The sequence below is a fragment of the Oncorhynchus kisutch genome, linkage group LG2, assembly GCF_002021735.2.
Source record: "Oncorhynchus kisutch isolate 150728-3 linkage group LG2, Okis_V2, whole genome shotgun sequence".
Classification (NCBI taxonomy): Eukaryota; Metazoa; Chordata; class Actinopteri; order Salmoniformes; family Salmonidae; genus Oncorhynchus; species Oncorhynchus kisutch.
The window spans coordinates 75,544,946-75,563,486 of NC_034175.2; the positions used below are offsets into that span (position 1 = coordinate 75,544,946).

Consider the following 18,541-nt stretch of genomic DNA (forward strand, 5'->3'; position numbering starts at 1 on the left):
ATGGTGTCACTTCCTGTCTGATGCATGGTGTCAGTGAAGATTCAGAAACTCTCACATCCACCACATTTTATTCAAACTCAAGTGATCACTGCTGTTTCCCATAGTTTGTGTGATAAAAATATACATACTGTATATCACCAGTCACATCTCCAAAGAGAAACCTCCTCAACAACATGCAAAGCCTCTCATTTCCTTGAAAGAAAGTGAAATGAAACATGATGAACAACATGACTGAACAACTGACACATTTACCTACATGGACATTCAAAATGTAAAACATTATTCATGGACATACAAAACAAAGGACTTCCTCTGGGAATTCACTTTAAAATGATTCAGTAGTTATTTACATCTATACAGTGTATTCAAAATACTATTGTGGTCGGGTCCTCTTTACGAACAACAACAAGTACGGGAAAGACCTATGAGGGAGGGGGTATTGGACCAGAGACAGAGACCCTATGAGGGAGGGGGTATTGGACCAGAGACAGAGACCCTATGAGGGAGGGGGTATTGGACCAGAGACAGAGACCCTATGAGGGAGGGGGTATTGGACCAGAGACAGAGACCCTATGAGGGAGGGGGTATTGGACCAGAGACAGAGACCCTATGAGGGAGGGGGTATTGGACCAGAGACAGAGACCCTATGAGGGGAGGGGTATTGGAAAAGGGGGATAGGCAGGGAGAATATCAAATGCTTTGCAGTAACCTGCACACATGACAGCCAGCCTAACATCCAGGGCCTGAAGTCGAACTTAAACGTCCAGCAACACTTTAGAGAGACACACATTTAAAACACGACAGAGAGGTTAAGTTTAGGATCGCTGTAGTTAATACTAGTGGGACTGATGCTATTGCTAACCATTATGCTATAGTCCATTTCCTGTAGGTAATACTAGTGGGACTGATGCTATTGCTAACCATTATGCTATTGTCCATTTCCTGTAGGAAATACTAGTGGGACTGATGCTATTGCTAACCATTATGCTATTGTCCATTTCCTGTAGGTAATACTAGTGGGACTGATGCTATTGCTAACCATTATGCTATTGTCCATTTCCTGTCGGTAATACTAGTGGGACTGATGCTATTGCTAACCATTATGCTATTGTCCATTTCCTGTAGGTAATACGAGTGGGACTGATGCTATTGCTAACCATTATGCTAATGTGCATTTCCTGAGGTGTGTCTACTACCTAGAGCCGTGGTTCCCAACCTTTTTTGGTTACTGTTACCACCAACTGAATTTGTCTCTGCCAGGATTTACCCTGAAGTACACCCTCATGTATATTTTAACAGTAGGCCTTTGGTCTCAGTCTTCTGAAGTACCCCCTGTGGATAGGCCAAGTACCTCCAGGGGTCCTAGTTCCCCTGGTTGGGAACCACTGACCCAGCATAGAGGTTTCTTGTCCGTTTCTATCTAAAAATCCAGTATTGCTAAGGTAACTGACGTGTGAGGGCTAAATCTACTACTGCTAATGTAACCGACGTGTGAAGGCTAAATCTACTACTGCTAAGGTAACTGACGTGTGAGGGCTAAATCCAGTATTGCTAAGGTAACTGACGTGTGAGGGCTAAATCTACTACTGCTAAGGTAACCGACGTGTGAGGGCTAAATCTACTACTGCTAAGGTAACTGACGTGTGAGGGCTAAATCTACTACTGCTAAGGTAACCGACGTGTGAGGGCTAAATCTACTACTGCTAAGGTAACTGACGTGTGAGGGCTAAATCTACTACTGCTAAGGTAACCGACGTGTGAGGGCTAAATCTACTACTGCTAAGGTAACTGACGTGTGAGGGCTAAATCTACTACTGCTAAGGTAACCGACGTGTGAGTGCTAAATCTACTGCTGCTAAGGTAACTGACGTGTGAGGGCTAAATCTACTACTGCTAAGGTAACTGACGTGTGAGGGCTAAATCTACTACTGCTAAGGTAACTGACGTGTGAGGGCTAAATCTACTACTGCTAAGGTAACTGACGTGTGAGGGCTAAATCTACTACTGCTAAGGTAACCGACGTGTGAGTGCTAAATCTACTGCTACTAAGGTAACTGACGTGTGAGGGCTAAATCCAGTACTGCTAAGGTAACTGACGTGTGAGGGCTAAATCTACTACTGCTAAGGTAACCGACGTGTGAGTGCTAAATCTACTGCTACTAAGGTAACTGACGTGTGAGGGCTAAATCCAGTATTGCTAAGGTAACTGACGTGTGAGGGCTAAATCTACTACTGCTAAGGTAACCGACGTGTGAGTGCTAAATCTACTGCTACTAAGGTAACTGACGTGTGAGGGCTAAATCCAGTATTGCTAAGGTAACTGACGTGTGAGGGCTAAATCTACTACTGCTAAGGTAACTGACGTGTGAGGGCTAAATCTACTACTGCTAAGGTAACCGACGTGTGAGGGCTAAATCTCCTGCTGCTAAGCTAAAACACACTTATCTACACTTTGTAATGTTTCTGAGGTAGAATATACATTTAAAACAGAATTTTTTTAGACTGAAATCTAAACTGTGAAACACAAGCACAAAAACTTGCCTCTAAATATGGAGTTGCATGAGAGTGAAATGTGGGCTTCAGTTTGGTTGTACAGATGCAGTATAGTTTAGATGCAAAGGGCCATGCCAGGCGCAGGAAGTCAAGAGTGAGGAAGGTGGCCAACTCTTTCTATTGGTAAACACAGTAACAGAGTGTGTTTCTATTGGTGATTACAGTAAAGTAGTAGGTTTATTGGTGGAGTGGAGTGGCCTATCACGATTCTCAGGGCATTGAGACCAACCAGGGACGTCCCCACATAGCAAAAATACCTCAGAGAGACAGAGAGAGAGGGATGAATATAAAGAGAGAGAAAAAAGGAAAGAAGACATTTCAAATGAGACAGAAAACAGCCTTTCACAGCACTTCATGGTTACCGACGTGAGTGCTACGGGATCGGTAGTCATTTAGGCAGGTTACCTTCGTGTTATTGGGCACAGGGACTGATACAGAAATAGTAGACAGACACACAGGATAGAGAGTCTAGTTGAACTAAACAGAGCAGAGGGGTTTTTCATTGTAATCACGAAGTGGAGTTCAGGAGTCATGTAAAGTGACAACAGTATAAATTGAAGTTTGTTGAGTAGTCAAAACAAGCAGTCAGACAGTAATACAAAGAAGGGTTTCGGGACATCTTACAATCTAAGCTAGATGCCCTCAATCTCACCCAAATTATCATGGAACCTACCCGGTACAACCCTAAATCCGTAAACACATGCACCCTCATAGATATCATCCTGACCAACCTGCCTTCTAAATACACCTCTGCTGTCTTCAACCAGGGTCGCAGCGATCACTGCCTCATTGCCTGCCTCCGTAATGGGTCCGGGGTCAAACGACCACCCCTCATCACTGTCAAACGCTCCCTAAAACACTTCAGCGAGCAGGCCTTTCTAATCGACCTGGCCCGGGTATCCTGGAAGGATATTGACCTCATCCCGTCAGAAAAGGATGCCTGGTAGTTCTTAAAAGTGCTTTCCTCACCATCTTAAAAAAGCACGCCCCATTCAAAAAAATGTAGAACTAGGAACAGATATAGCCCTTGGTTGACTCCAGACTTGCCTGCCCTTGACCAGCACAAAAACATCCTGTGGCGTTCTGCATTAGCATCGAATAGCCCCCGTGATGTGCAACTTTTCAGGGAAGTTAGGAACCAATATACACAAGCAGTTAGGAAAGCAAAGGCTAGCTTTTTTAAACAGAAATGTCCTGTAACACAAACTCCGAAATGTTCCGGGACACTGTAAAGTCCATGGAGAATAAGAACACCTCCTCCCAGCTGCCCACTTGCACTGAGACTAGGAAACACTGTCACCACCGATAAATCCATGATAATCGAGATTTTCAATAAGCATTTTTTCTACGGCTGGCCATGCTTTCCACCTGGCAACCTGTACCCCGGTCAACAGCTCTGCGCCCCCCGCAGCAACTTTCCCAAGCCTCCCCATTTCTCCTTCACCCAAATCCAGATAGCTGATGTTCTGAAAGAGCTGCAAAATCTGGACCCTTACAAAACAGCTGGGCTAGACAATCTGGACACTCTCTAAAATTATCCGCCACACTTGTTGCAACCCCTACTACTAGCCTCTCTTTTGTATCATCTGAGATCACCAAAGATTGGAAAGCTGCCGTGGTCATCCCCCTCTTCAAAGGGTGAGACACCCTAGACTCAAACTGTTATAGACCTATATCTAGCCTTCCCTGCCTTTCTAAGGTCTTCGAAAGCCAAGTTAACAAACAGATCACTGACTATTTCGAATCCCACCGTACCTTCTTTGCTATGCAATCTGGTTTCCGAGCTGGTCACCTCAGCCACACTCAAGGTCCTAAATGACATCATAACTGCCATCCATAAAAGACAGTACTGTGCAGCCGTATTCGTTGACCTGGCCAAGGCTTTCAACTGTCATTCATTGCATTCTTATTGGCAGACTCAACAGTCTTGGTTTCTCAAATGACTGCCTCGGCTGGTTCACCAACTACTTCTCAGACAGAGTTCAGTGTGTCAAATCGGAGGGCCTGTTGTCAGGATCTCTGGCAGTCTCTATGGGGGTGCCACAGGGTTCAATTCTCGGGTCGACTCTTTTCTCTGTAAACATCAATGTCGTCGCTCTTGCTGCTGGTGAGTCTCTGATCCACCTCTATGCAGATGACACCACTGTATACTTCAGGTCCTTCTTTGGTGTTAACAACCCTCCAGATGAGCTTCAATGCCATACAACACTCCATCCGTGGCCTCCAACTGCTCTTAAATGTAAGTGAAACTAAATGCATGCTCTTCAACCGATCGCAAATACCTAGGTGTCTGGTTAGACTGTAAACACTCCTTCCAAACTCACATTAAGCATCTCCAATCCAAAATTAAATCTAGAATCGGCTTCCTACTTCGCAACAAGGCATCCTTCACTTATGCTGCCAAACATTCACTCGTAAAACTGACTATTCTACCGATCCTTGACTTTGACGATGTAATTTACAAAATAGCCCCCAACACTCTACTCAGCAAATTGTATGTAGTCTACCACAGTGCCATCCGTTTTGTCACCAAAGCCCCATATACTACCCACCACTGTGACCTGTATACGCTCGTTGGTTAGCCTTCGCTTCATATTCGTCGCCAAACCCACTGGCTCCAGGTCATCTATAAGTCTTTGCTAGGTAAAGCCCCGCCTTTTCTCGGCTCACTGGTCACCATAGAGGCACCCACCTGTAGCATGCGCTCCAGCAGGTATATTTCACTGGTCATCCCCAAACCAATTCCTCCTTTGGCCGCCTTTCCTTCCAGTTCTCTGCTGCCAATGACTGGAACAAATTGCAAAAAATCACAGAAGCTGGAGACTCATAACTCCCTCACTAACTTTAAGCATCAGCTTTCAGAGCAGCTTACTGATCACTGCACTTGTACAAAGCCCACCTGTAAATAGCCCACTCAACCACCTCATTCCCATATTGGTATTCTTGTTTTGCTCCTTGGCACCCCAGTATCTGGGGTGGAGACTCATATCTCCCTCACTAGCTTTCAGCACCAGCTGTCAGAACAGCTCACTGCTCCTGTACATAGCCCATCTGTAAATAGCCCAACAACTACATCATCCCCATACTGCATTTATTTATATATCTTGATCCTTTGCACCCCAGTATCTCTACCTGCACATTTATCTTCTGCACATCTATCACTCGTGTTTAATTGCTAAATTGTAATTATTTCGCCACTGTGGCCTATTTATTGCCTTACCTCCTAATCTTACTTCATTTTCACACACTGTATATAGACTTTTCTATTGTGTTATTGACTGTACTGTATTATATAGTTAACCTACTGGAGATCTATTTTAAGAATGTCAATTAGGAGAGAGGGTGAGGGGGCAGGGGTGATGAGGAGAGGGAGAGAAACAGAGGGAGGGAGAGACAGATTCACCCCTTTGGGTACAGGAAATGGTTTTGATAGGGGTCGCGGTAATTAGTGTCAAGGGATGGGAGAGGGATTTGGTGTGTATTACACCATTTTTTCCCCCTTCAAAACGCATGTGTGTATATTACACAAATTCCAATATGTTGTGGCTAACATTAGCTAGGTGGCTAACTTTAACGTTAGGGATTAGGTAACATGCTAGCTAAGTAGTTAAGGTTAGCAGTTAGGTTAGGGTTTGCAAAGTAGTTGAAAACTAACTCAACAAGTAGTAACCCACTGGAAAAACAACCAAAGTGGAATAAACATTGAATTGAAGTCTGTGCAGTGAGATGTCGTTGAATTGAAGCCTGTGCAGTGGAATAAATGTTGAATTGAAGCCTGTGCAGTGGAATAAATGTTGAATTGAAGCCTGTGCAGTGGAATGTCGTTGAATTGAAGCCTGTGCAGTGGAATGTCGTTGAATTGAAGCCTGTGCAGTGGAATGTCGTTGAATTGAAGTCTGTGCAGTGGAATAAATGTTGAATTGAAGCCTGTGCAGTGGAATGTCGTTGAATTGAAGCCTGTGCAGTGGAATGTCGTTGAATTGAAGCCTGTGCAGTGAGATGTCGTTGAATTGAAACCTGTTCAGTGGAATGTCGTTGAATTGAAGTCTGTGCAGTGAGATGTCGTTGAATTGAAGCCTGTGCAGTGGAATGTCGTTGCAGAGTTGCTAAAATGCAAAAGTTGTCCATGATGAGATTCGTTCAGGAAAAAAAATACACTTTTTCATGTGCATGTCACACATTTCCAATATAACAATTTGTGCCAGTGGGTTGAAATAGAGACAGCATTCTGTAGGTACAGTCAGCAGAGACTTACACCAATACCTGACTAAAACAAAAGGCTGTGATACTCTCCATTCACACATAGAGCTGGGTAGTATACTGCATTTTACTATAACCGGCATTGATGCACAGACCTGGTTGGGTTTCTACTTTTACCTTCTATAACGGTATTTCAATGTGATTCGTAATTTCGGTCGTGTATAATGTTCGTTTTTAATAGTTTACTCATTTTCTACTTCAGTCGTCTTTCTCCCTCTCCTCTTGTCACTCAAGGACAGAGCAGTTGCTCGACTACGGAGTCACGGGCACTTTCTTGTCATTCACTTCAAGATGTTGGTGACATGCTTCTTTCCACAAGCGTTCTATAATTACACTATTAGTTTGTCTATCTTTAGTGTCTGCAAACAACCAACTAGTTTATATTATTAGCACATTGTGGCTAAAATAAATCTGTCTAGCCACCAATTATAATTAGTTGGCTAGTTAGTTTGCTAAATGTTTAAGAGTGAGAGCAAATGTAGCTAGGTAATACAGCCTGGTACAAGCGCTGATGTAAAAATCAGAGAAGAATAGGCGAAGCATGAATATGTTAGCAAGCTAGCTAGCTAGCTACATGCAGTGGCTATATGAGGTAAGAAAACATGTAATGTAACATCTAATTAGGGTCACCTGGAAACATACCAACACTTTGGTTCCTATCCGGTCAATAATTCCTCCATTGGTTTACTCATTTGATATGTCAAACAATGTATTCAAGGTGCTGCCCACTATATTTCAACTATAGAATTAGAATAGTCATTCTATTTCCTTGATTCCAACAGTTCAACAATGAATTATGCCCTTTCGATTTGTTTGCCCATATTATGCAGCCCTGTGTGGCACAGTGTGGAAATTATGAAAATAATATTTGTTTGAAGTTGGATTGATCAGTATAAAGCAATCCAAATGGAGAATGACCCCATTGAAATCTCTTATGTTTTAACCACCATGATGAACTACTCAAAGCATATTTACAACTTGTATGATTACAACAACAAAAAACATAAAAAAAATACTGTCAAATGTGAAAAATATTGTGATATGATATTTTGGTCATATCGCCCAGCCCTACCTATACATTATATAAATCACTCACTATGTCCTCTCTCTACTTCGCAAAAACACATAACACTGACTTGGCAAATCTAGGGAACCTTTGTCCATTTATATAGGACTGGCAAACTGCAGCCTCTGCTAACACACTGCATAAGCCGACACCATGGACAACATGGATACTTGTTGACGTTTACAGCTCTTTCCTCACTGGTGACTGTTACCATCAACGGATCTATTCCTTTCTAACTCTTCATTGAGGCCAGACAGAGATTTTGTTGTTGTTGTTGTTGTTGTTGCTCAGTGATAAATTGGGAGTCTATAAACAGAGTAAAGAAAACAGAGCCGCAAACCTCAGATGGACGAGTGAGGGTATCCATGACAACCTGGAGTTTTCCTGCAGAAGGGTACTAATGATATCCTTTTCAACCCCCCCTGCTGATCTGACTGAATATGAAGTAGCAGCCAGAGACAACCCTGCGGGACGGATTTAGACTTAAACCAATATATTCATTAGAAAACACAAATATTAAAAGAGAAGAACTTGGATGCCAAAGAAGATACATATTTACTCAGATCCTCATTGGAATCACTGTAAGTTTCCACAGCATGGAAATGGCTTCAGCTTGACACACTTCTAGACTTCAGCTTGACTGATGTAATCCACTGTCCTGGCAGGGCAGGTGTGGGTTGTGAAGTGTTCCCCTATGGGGTTGGCTCTCCGTCTATGTGCGTTGGCACGTTGCCATGTCTACTAACATGTATAGACAGAGGTCATTAGATCTCAACTAGATGGGTTGCCATTTGTGCTCTCTCTCCCCTCTCTCCTTCCTTCCTTCCTTCCTTCCTTCCCTCCTTCCCTTTTGAGGTGGCTGAGTGCTAACAACGGCTCAACTTCACACAGCCTTGTCACCACCTCTGCTCCCAGGGTTACACACTAGTGTATGATATAAAGGACCAATGAGATAGGATAGGACTGAGTCACGCTAAGAATCTATTCTCTGATTATCCATTAAGTTGTTCCCTCATAGCGTTTACACATTCAGCATCATTAACAGCTGGTAGTGACTGAGGCTTCATTCACCCAGGCAGCCCTATTCTTAAAAAAAAAAATCCCACTAATTGCTCTTTTGACCAATCACATCAGATCTTTTTTCAGAGATGATTTGATTGGTCAAAAGACAAATGAGTGAAAACATTTCAGATTTGGGATGCCTGTCTAAAGGAAGCCTAACTGCCATTCTACTCGGTTCTATCAAATCAAATCACAAATCAAATCAAAGTGTGATAGTCACATGCGTTGAATACAACAGGTCTGTAGACCTCACAGTGAAACGCTTTACTTACGAGCTCTTAACCAACAATGTAGTTAAAAAAATACAGATAAGAGATAAAAGTAACAAGTAATTAAAGAACAGCAGTGAAATAACAATAGCAAGACTGTATACAAAAGGGTACCGGTACAGAGTCAATGTGTGGGGGCACTGGTTAGTTAAGATAGTATGTACATGTAGGGAGAGTTATTAAAGTGACTATGCATAGATGATAACAACAGAGAGTAGCAGTGGTGTAAAGAGGGGGGGGGGGGGTGCATAATGAAGCATTACTTAAAACAGACTACTCGTTAACAATTAAGATGTAGACTTGTAGGTAACCTTTTTGACATCTCCTACAGTGTTGGTTATTGTCCATATGTAGTTCTCTGTTTCAGTTCATACATTTCGCGTATACAGTAACCATATATAAATACATGTGGTGAAATGTGTGGTAAATCACTAGGGTAAATCCTAAAGAGAGAAATAGTAAAGGTATCTTTTTGAAGGCATGGTTCATTGGACAAAGCCTATGGGGAAATGTATGATGATTTTGGTGGGTTTTTGGATAAACGCCGAAAATAAGATCTGTGGTAAACACAGGCTAATGAAATCTAATACATTTTGTTCTATGAAATAATCAGCTAGCATCACTTTTTATTAATTTTGATGCATTTATATAAACAAAAAATGCAGATAAAACGAATTAAAGGCTTCATAATTCATAGAGGTCATGTTAACTGACTGATATTATCTCATATACCAAAACGTATAAAATCTCCTAAACCTGTTTTAATCGCAGACCGTCATCCCCAAACCCTATTCTTTCCCCCCCATAGGGAAAACTGAACTAACAACACATTTCTTGATTTTAGAACTACAAGCGGGCGAGTTTAATAGCACAGCGTTTCAAAACGCAGCCACGGGAGGTTAGTGGCACCTTAATTGAGGACACCGGAACCAGTGGAATGGTATCATATACATGGTTTCCAAGTGTTTCCGTTTGCTCCGTTCGGGCCTTTATAAAGAGACATTGTCCCCTCAGCAACCTCCTGTGCCAGAGGGCAACATCGAGAGACTTCTAGGAACACTTGCCAAACACCAGGTTTGAGAAGTCAACCATTTCCCTTGGTTCATAATGTTATTACTCCAAACTCTTGAAAGTTACAAACTGACACGTTTTAAAACATTTCGCCTGCCTACAGAGGAACAATATCGGTCCGCTAATACAGGACAAGTAAAGGCCCAATGCACAACTTTTATAAAGAAAAAAATAATATATATATATTTTTTTCCAATTTGTCAGGGGTTACTGCAGCACACCTACTTCCAGCGGCTTTAAACTTTCTAAAAATGGCTAGTTTCTAGATATTAAATCAATGTTGCTTTTCCTGCCCTGAAGAAGGAAACAATCCACCACGTGTCTGAATACAGAACCAGATAGCGTGAAACCCAGCTGCCGAACTAACGCGAGATTTCAGATTTCCGACCGTTTGAAAACTTGAGTTGCGTCTTCAATTCTGTTAACTTCTCTGGTGTCTAGCTGTTCACCAGGTTTCGTATAATCGGTGGTCTTTAAGTTTAGGATGGAATTTCAAGGTGGGTAAATAATTCATTTTTTTTCTCTCTCTCAATCTAACAAGCTAAACAGATACAGAAACATTGCTCGTTAGTTATACGCTAGTTAGCTAACGACGTTCGCATTGTCACATGAGTTAGCCAACTAGTTGGTTCTGTACCGCTAACGTTAGTGTCTTAGAGTAAGTATAATGTTTACTTTTGAGCCTAACATTCAGAGAATGTCAAAGTTAAGTTAGCTAGCGAAGCGAACCAACTAACGTTAGCTAGCTAACACGTTTGACATGGTGACTGGTCAGTTAGCTACATTAGCTAGCTAGTTATTGTTGGGATGTTTTATAGCTAGCTGGCAAAGTCAGCTACTAAGGTTGCCAGTTAGTGACTTTGATTATTAGCTAAAAGCAGAGTTTTGAAATCAGCATCTGATCTATTTTGCTAACCGTGTGGAGGAAGGCAAGGCTATAGACTAAGTAAGTAGTTAGCTAATAACAAAAGAGCCATAGCTAGGTACCTGTATGCTAACAACTAGCTAGCTTACTTATTCATTAACTTCTCTAACGTTATCTGCCATCTGTCCCTAGGTACGGAACCAATGACTCTGGGTTCCCCGACATCACCCAAGCCCGGCCCGGGTGCCCAGTTTCTCCCCGGGTTTTTGATGGGGGATCTGCCAGCGCCTATCACACCCCAGCCTCGGTCATTTGGGGTCATGGATATGAGGTCACCACTTCAAACAGGTGAGTGATGTTTTACTTTTGGGGGTAATTTATCATTCACTAAAACAATTAAATAGCTAGCTGACTTTCTAATCTATCATATATAATTACCCCCCCCCCCCCCCCCCTTTCGTAGCGTGATAGGCCTAACTTAGTTTAAAACAACTACTTTTTTGGTTACTATCAGATCTCTTACTTTCACTTTCTGTGTTGTAATATGGCAACATATAGAGTCACCTAACAGTCTCTCCTCTCAGCAATATTTCCAATTGATTCCTGACGGTTTCTCTAACTCTTTCTCTGTCAGGTGGCTCTCCCCCTCAACCTGTGGTTCCTACACCCAAAGACAAGAGTGGGGCCCCTCCAGTCAGGAGTATCTATGATGACCTCTCCTGTCCCGCTGTCGGGATGTCCCCTATGAGTGCACATAAACAGGTATGTGTTAACAGAGTAGGTATGAAACCTTTGTTTATGTCCCTCTCCTGACCTGGGCATGAACCCAGCACCTTGTGTACAACAACACTTTACACTCACAGAGCAGTGGTCTAATAGCCTGGTCACTGGTCTGGACACTTTACACTCACAGACAGTGGTCTAATAGCCTGGTCACTGGTCTGGACATTTTACACTCACAGACAGTGGTCTAATAGCCTGGTCACTGGTCTGGACAGTGAGCAGGAAAGCTGTGGACCCACTGGTCTGGTAACCCTTCCTTTCGGCTTTGAAGCGGGCGCATTGATTGGTTCTCAAACTTTTTTCCCATGTGGGATTGAGGCCCCCCCCCCCCCCCGACTCTTCAGTCCCTCTGGAGTCTGTCGCTTTATCCAGGGAAGTGTTCTAACCAATCGCTAGTGATTCTACACTTGCTACATTAGCATCTCACCAGAAGTGTTTGATTTTGAGTAGTGTGTCTGCATCAAGAGGACATGCAATCACCTGGATGTTATCTTCTCTCAGCCATTCTCAATGATGCACACCCCGCTGTCTGGCTATATGGCTGTCACACCAGGAACAGGTGAGATTTTTATTTGTTTGTACCAACGTGTCTTTTAAATTTACTACGAGAGGGAATTCATAGGTAGGTCCTAATGTCGTCTTCTGTTCAGCGTCCAGTCTATTTAGTCCTACTACCATCGGGCAGCAGGCGAAGTCAACAATGTCTCCAGCCCAAGTAGACCCTTTCTTCACTCAGGGAGACGCACTGTCTTCTGAAGACCATCTAGATGATACATGGATCACTGTATTTGGGTAAGTTCCTGGTATTGTACCCTCTAATATCTACAGGTGACTGCCTAAACAGGTGTCTCATTAAAAGAGCCAACGCACCGCAACGATCCTGCATGTGATCCTCTGTTGCTCATTAAGAAACATGAACATTTCAGTCTTTTGGGGGTTTGTGGTTCAATGTTGTAGTTACTGGTGTTTGTCCACCAAGAGACACCGTAGGAACAAATCCAGTATTACTTCCTCAAAAATAATCAGAATCTAAGATAAGGCTGTACTGATGGGGCATGTCTGTCCCACTGTCTAGTATTCTGCAGTCGGATTGGACAATCGTATACGATATAGTATAATATAGGATAGAGATATGGGAATTACAAGTCACAACCCCCCGTCTGTGAGAGAGAGACTAGCTTTTAAAAGGGCTGTCCTATAACCCCAGGTCCCCTCCCTAATCAAACCCACACCAAACATACAGGCTCCAGACAGCAGACTGAGTATAGCTACCAGGGAATCTGGAAAAACAACAGCTACTGATGATACATTGATTTGTTTTCAGTTAACTTTACATTGATAAAGCTTTGGAATTTTCTAAGGATCCGGTAATTGTCTTTTCCTGCTAATATGCTAAAATGCTATATATAAAATGAGCCTATTTACACTTGGTAGTCAATTTGAACAATATAATACATTTTTCTGGCTATTATCAATGCCACATAGAAAACAGGCTATCAGAAGTTGTTTATTGCCTTCAATTGCTCTTTAGTAGGACGAGCCAGAACAACTTCAACCCACCTTGGTATAGATTCTACAAGTGTCTGGCACTCTATTGGAGGGATGTGACATCATTCTTCCCATGAGAAATGTCATCATTTGGTGTTTTGTTGACTGTGGTGGAAAACGCTGGTCTCAGGAGTCGCTCCACAATCTCCCGTAAAGTGTTAAATTTGGGTTGAGATCTGGTGACAGAGACGGCGGTGACATATGGTTTACATCGTTTTTCATGCTCATCAAATCATTCAGTGACCACTCGTGCCCTGTGGATGGCGGCATTGTCATCTTATGGGAGCATAGCCATGGTAGCCAAAATAATGGCCTGCCCAGCATTTTATACATGACCCCAAGCATGTATAACCAACTCGGAAATCCCTCCTTTCAATATAGTTTGTATCCCTCATTCACTTGAGTGTTTCCTTTATTTGGGCAGTTACCTTTTTAACTGTTGAAATAAGGGGTGTGTTTGTTTTTTAGCTCACCTGGTTTCCCAGAGGGGCCGGAGTTTTCACTGTAGGACCAATCAAATTTGTCTCCAATGTGCAAACTCAGATTCACTTGCTGCCCTGGGTGACCTTAAGCAGATGCACCGAATGTGTCTGATCTGTAGATGACAATGCTGCACCTCTGGAATGGATATCTATTGTTGAGGTGAAAATGAACAACTTCCTGTATGTATAATACTCTTTTATTTTATTTTATTTTTAAACAGGTTTCCTCCTGCCTCTGCGTCTTATATTCTGTTGCAGTTCGCCCAGTATGGAAACATAACGAAACACGTGGTAACAATATTTGCATTCTTTGAGAAGGAAATTTTAAGTGTGTGTGTGTTCTGTTTCACCGTTCTGTTCTCTTGTTGTACTAGATGTCCAACACTGGTAACTGGATGCACATTCAATATCAGTCTAGACTCCAAGCAAGAAAAGCTCTAAGTAAAGATGGGAAGATTTTTGGCGAGGCTATAATGATTGGTGTTAAACCATGCATCGATAAGGTAAGTCGTTCCTGGGTACATTTTTATTATTTAAAAAAAATTCAAAACATTTTTAGAAATGGATAATGTCTTTTACCACTATGTAAACAACATATCTAATCATTAATTAAGATTTGTGTGTGTCTCTAAGAATGTGATGGAGATCTCAGACCGAGGCTCTACCTCCTCTGGCTCAGTGTTTACTCCTCCAGTCAGGAATGGAACCCCCAGCCACCATGTCTCTACACCTCGCTCCTCTATGAGGCCCCTCAGTGCAGCCTACAAGGCCTCCAGCAGTGAATACCAGGTAGGATCGGGGGGTTTCGTCATTAAATGCTTTTGCCAAACCAACAGAAGTTGTAAGGCCATCTTAAAGACGTGGACCAAGGCACTCTTCGTCATATAATTAAAATGCCGTTATTGTCACGGCATGTACAAGGAACAAACATTTTTAAAAACTCTGACGTGTTTCGAACGCACCTTGGAGGGCTGTGTGTCCGCTAGAGGACAGCAAAGTGACGGCTCTGGATAAAAATATTCCCAAACCTCAATGCACTCTATGCATACTACATTATTTATAGTAGTTTATAGTAGTGTACGGATTGGTTTCCTTTTTTAAAACGTAACAATACATTTCAGTCCTAATGTCATTGAGTGATCACTGTTTCCATGGGGACCGACGTGGAATTCACCAACCGTGTTACACGTTTGGTTTCAGGTGGTGGCAGACGAACAGATCCCAAGGAAAGACGACAGTTTGGTTTCTAAAGCGATGGAGTACATGTTTGGCTGGTGAGACGGTCTCCTCCGATTGGCCCGAGCGCTTTTTATATTAAAAACTGGGGGGGGGGGGACCCGACAGCAGCCTTCTGTCATCACCGTGTTGTGGAAGTGTGTCCTAAATGGTACCCTAATGGCTCAATTGAACCTGGTCAAAAGTAGTGCACTACATAGGGATTAGGGTACCATTTGGGGATCATCCAGTGTGTCAGTGATTTGGGGGAACCAAGCCGATGTGGATTTCTTCAACCCTGCGACGACTATGTGGTGATTTGAGTGGACGGGATTTTGACTAAACGAACACCGGATATTGTATGTTGACATTGAATGAAGTGTTGTTGTTTTTTGTGCAGACGTCATGGTGTTGACCTGACGAACACAAACTTACATATTTTCTTATTTGCTACTTGTCCTCTTGAGGATTTTTGAATCCCACGTAAATCAAGACATTTATTGTTATTTCTCAAATGTCCCCTATTTCCTACGTTGTGTACAACTGTTGACCAGTACCCATAAGGGTCTGAATGGAATAGGGGGCCATTTTGGATGCCCGCATGGCCTGTCTACAGTATCTTAACTAAGTGCTGCTTTGACAGGTGGACGTCAAGGTTGCACATCAGTATCCTCTGTTTGATGCTGCAGGTTTCTTTTTGAATGTCCTTTTCCCCCTCTAAATGGTTCATTAGTAAACAACGGTAAATATAACAGGAATCAGAGTTAAGAATTGTGATTTTTATATACGAAATGTCTTTTTTGTGTGATGTCAAACATTTAAGTGTTTTAAGTCTCACAAAACTGTCGGTGTACCAAGTGTCTCGTCTTATATCCATTTAAAACTATTTGTCTGTTTCGGCTGTCTACTATTTCGGCTGTCTCTTTTTAGTATTTCTACGGTCTCCTCTGTCAGCGGTCTCTGCTCGGTACTATGTCTGCTGTTTTTAATGTCTCTGTCATTTGCTTACTATTTTTGTCAAATAAATGTCACATAATTTGAATACCAGTTGGGTGTTTGGTAGTTTTTTTTATATGCCAACGATGAACTATATAGTGTTTGCATTTACCATGAAGACTTCTGTTAGGCTGTCTGACATTCTGTAGTTAGTATTCCAGCCAGAGCAGTAAGGAAGAGTGTTTTAATATTCGAGACACCGTCTGGTGCCTATTCAGAGGAAGAGTGTTTTAATATTCGAGACACCGTCTGGTGCCTATTCAGAGGAAGAGTGCTTAATATTTGAGACACCGTCTGGTGCCTATTCAGAGGAAGAGTGTTTTAATATTTGAGACACCGTCTGGTGCCTATTCAGAGGAAGAGTGCTTAATATTTGAGACACCGTCTGGTGCCTATTCAGAGGAAGAGTGCTTAATATTTGAGACACTGTCTGGTGCCTATTCTAAAGTAGTGTGTTTTAGGGTTCCACTTGTGGCGTGACCATAATATGCACATTTAAAGCCTCCACGTGTTTAGGGTATAAGCCCTGCGTCTGTATTTGAAGGTTATGCAGGTGAGGCTAGCGGTGTGTTGTTTGAGTCTAGAGTAGAGGTCGACCAATTAATCGGAATGGCCGATTTTTAATTCATTATTTTTTTACCTATTTTAATTTTTTAACATTTTTTTTAAAAATAAAAAATTATTATTTTATACCTTTTTTATTTAACTAGGCAAGTCAGTTAAGAACACATTCTTATTTTCAATGACGGCCTAGGAACGGTGGGTTAACTGCCTTGTTCAGGGGCAGAACGACAGATTTTCACATTGTCAGCTCGGGGGATCCAATCTTGCAACCTTACAGTTAACTAGTCCAACTCTCTAACCACCTGCCTCTCATTGTACTCCACGAAGAGCCTGCCTGTTACGCGAATGCAGTAGAAGCCAAGGTAAGTTGCTAGCTAGCATTAAACTTATCTTATAATAATCAATCAATCATAATCACTAGTTATAACTACACAGGGTTGATGATATTACTAGTTTATCTAGCGTGTCCTGTGTGGCATATAATCGATGCAGCGCAGGGGGATGATCTTTTTTTTTTTAAGCGCATTTGCGAAAAAAGCACAATCGTTGGACGACTGTACCTAACCATAAACACCAATGCCTTTCTTAAAATCAATACACAGAAGTATATATTTTTAAACCTGCATATTTAGCCAAAAGAAATCCAGGGTAGCAGGCAATATTAATCAGGTGAAATTGTCATTTCTCTTGCGTTCGTTGCACGCAGTGTCAGGGTATATGCAACAGTTTGGGCTGCCTGGCTCATTGCGAACTAATTTGCCAGAATTTTGTGTAATTATGACATAACATTGAAGGTTGTGCAATGTAACAGGAATATTTAGACTTCGGGATGCCACCCGTTAGATAAAATACCGCACTGTTCCGTATTTCACTGAAATTATAAACGTTTTGTTTTCGAAATTATAGTTTCCGGATTTGACCATATTAATGACCTTAAGGCTTGTATTTCTGTGTGTTATTATGTTATAATTAAGTCTATGATTTGATAGAGCAGTCTGACCGAGCAATGGTAGGCAGCAGCAGGCTCGTAAGCATTCATTCAAACAGGACTTTCGTGCGTTTTGCCAGCAGCTCTTCGCAAGCACAGTGATTTTTTTTTTTATGGCTTCAAGCCTATCAGCCTAATGGCTGGTGTAACCGATGTGAAATTGCTAGCTAGTTAGCGGGGTGCGCGCTAATAGCGTTTCAAACGTCACTCGCTCTGAGACTTGGAATAGTTATTCCCCTTGCTCTGCAAGGGCCGCGGCTTTTGTGGAGCGATGGGTAACGCTGCTTCGAGGGTGACTGTTGTAGATGTGTTCCTGGTTCGAGCCCAGGTAGGGGCCAGGAGAGGGATGGAAGCTATACTGTTACACTGGCAATACTATAGTGCCTATAAGAACATCCGATAGTCAAAGGTATATGAAATACAAATGGTATAAAGAGAAATAATCCTATAAATACTATATTAACTACAACCTAAAACCTCTTACCTTGGAATATTGAAGTCTCATGTTATAAGGAACCACAAGCTTTCATATGTTCTAATGTTCTGAGCAAGGAACTGAAACGTTAGCTTTTTTACATGGCACATATTGCACTTTTACTTCTCCAACACTTTGTTTTTGCATTATTTAAACCAAATTGAACATGTTTCATTATTTATTTGAGGCTAAATCGATTTTTATTGATGTATTATATTAAGTTACCGTAAAATAAGTGTTCATTCAGTATTGTTGTAATTATCATTATTACAAATACATTTTTCAAAAATCGTCCGATTTTTAATCGGTATCGGCCTTTTTTGGTCCTCCAATAATCGGTATTG

The 18,541-nt window shown here is 42.0% G+C and overlaps 1 protein-coding gene across 2 annotated transcripts; it reads left to right on the forward strand.

Annotated features, from left to right (window-relative positions):
- Positions 1 to 10,101: 10,101 nt before the first annotated feature.
- On the forward strand, positions 10,102 to 16,221 carry nup35 (nucleoporin 35). 2 transcript variants are annotated; one of them, XM_020475600.2, is made up of 9 exons: positions 10,102 to 10,284; positions 11,339 to 11,494; positions 11,781 to 11,908; positions 12,431 to 12,488; positions 12,580 to 12,721; positions 14,181 to 14,250; positions 14,334 to 14,462; positions 14,593 to 14,748; positions 15,160 to 16,216. In XM_020475600.2, exons 2-9 carry the CDS (start codon positions 11,350 to 11,352, stop codon positions 15,235 to 15,237), a joined length of 906 nt encoding a protein of 301 aa, XP_020331189.1. In that variant the 5' UTR covers positions 10,102 to 10,284; positions 11,339 to 11,349; the 3' UTR covers positions 15,238 to 16,216. The 2 variants fall into 2 exon arrangements, with proteins under 2 accessions (XP_020331189.1, XP_020331188.1); XM_020475599.2 differs by lacking the exon at positions 10,102 to 10,284 and adding an exon at positions 10,580 to 10,778 and having other exon boundaries at positions 15,160 to 16,221.
- Positions 16,222 to 18,541: the final 2,320 nt, after the last annotated feature.

Excerpts from the sequence above, each read along its gene's own strand:
- nup35 (XM_020475599.2), top strand. Across the intron at positions 12,489-12,579 it reads GGCTGTCACACCAGGAACAG|CGTCCAGTCTATTTAGTCCT; the intron begins GTGAGATTTTTA and ends TCTTCTGTTCAG. Across the intron at positions 12,722-14,180 it reads ACATGGATCACTGTATTTGG|GTTTCCTCCTGCCTCTGCGT; the intron begins GTAAGTTCCTGG and ends ATTTTTAAACAG.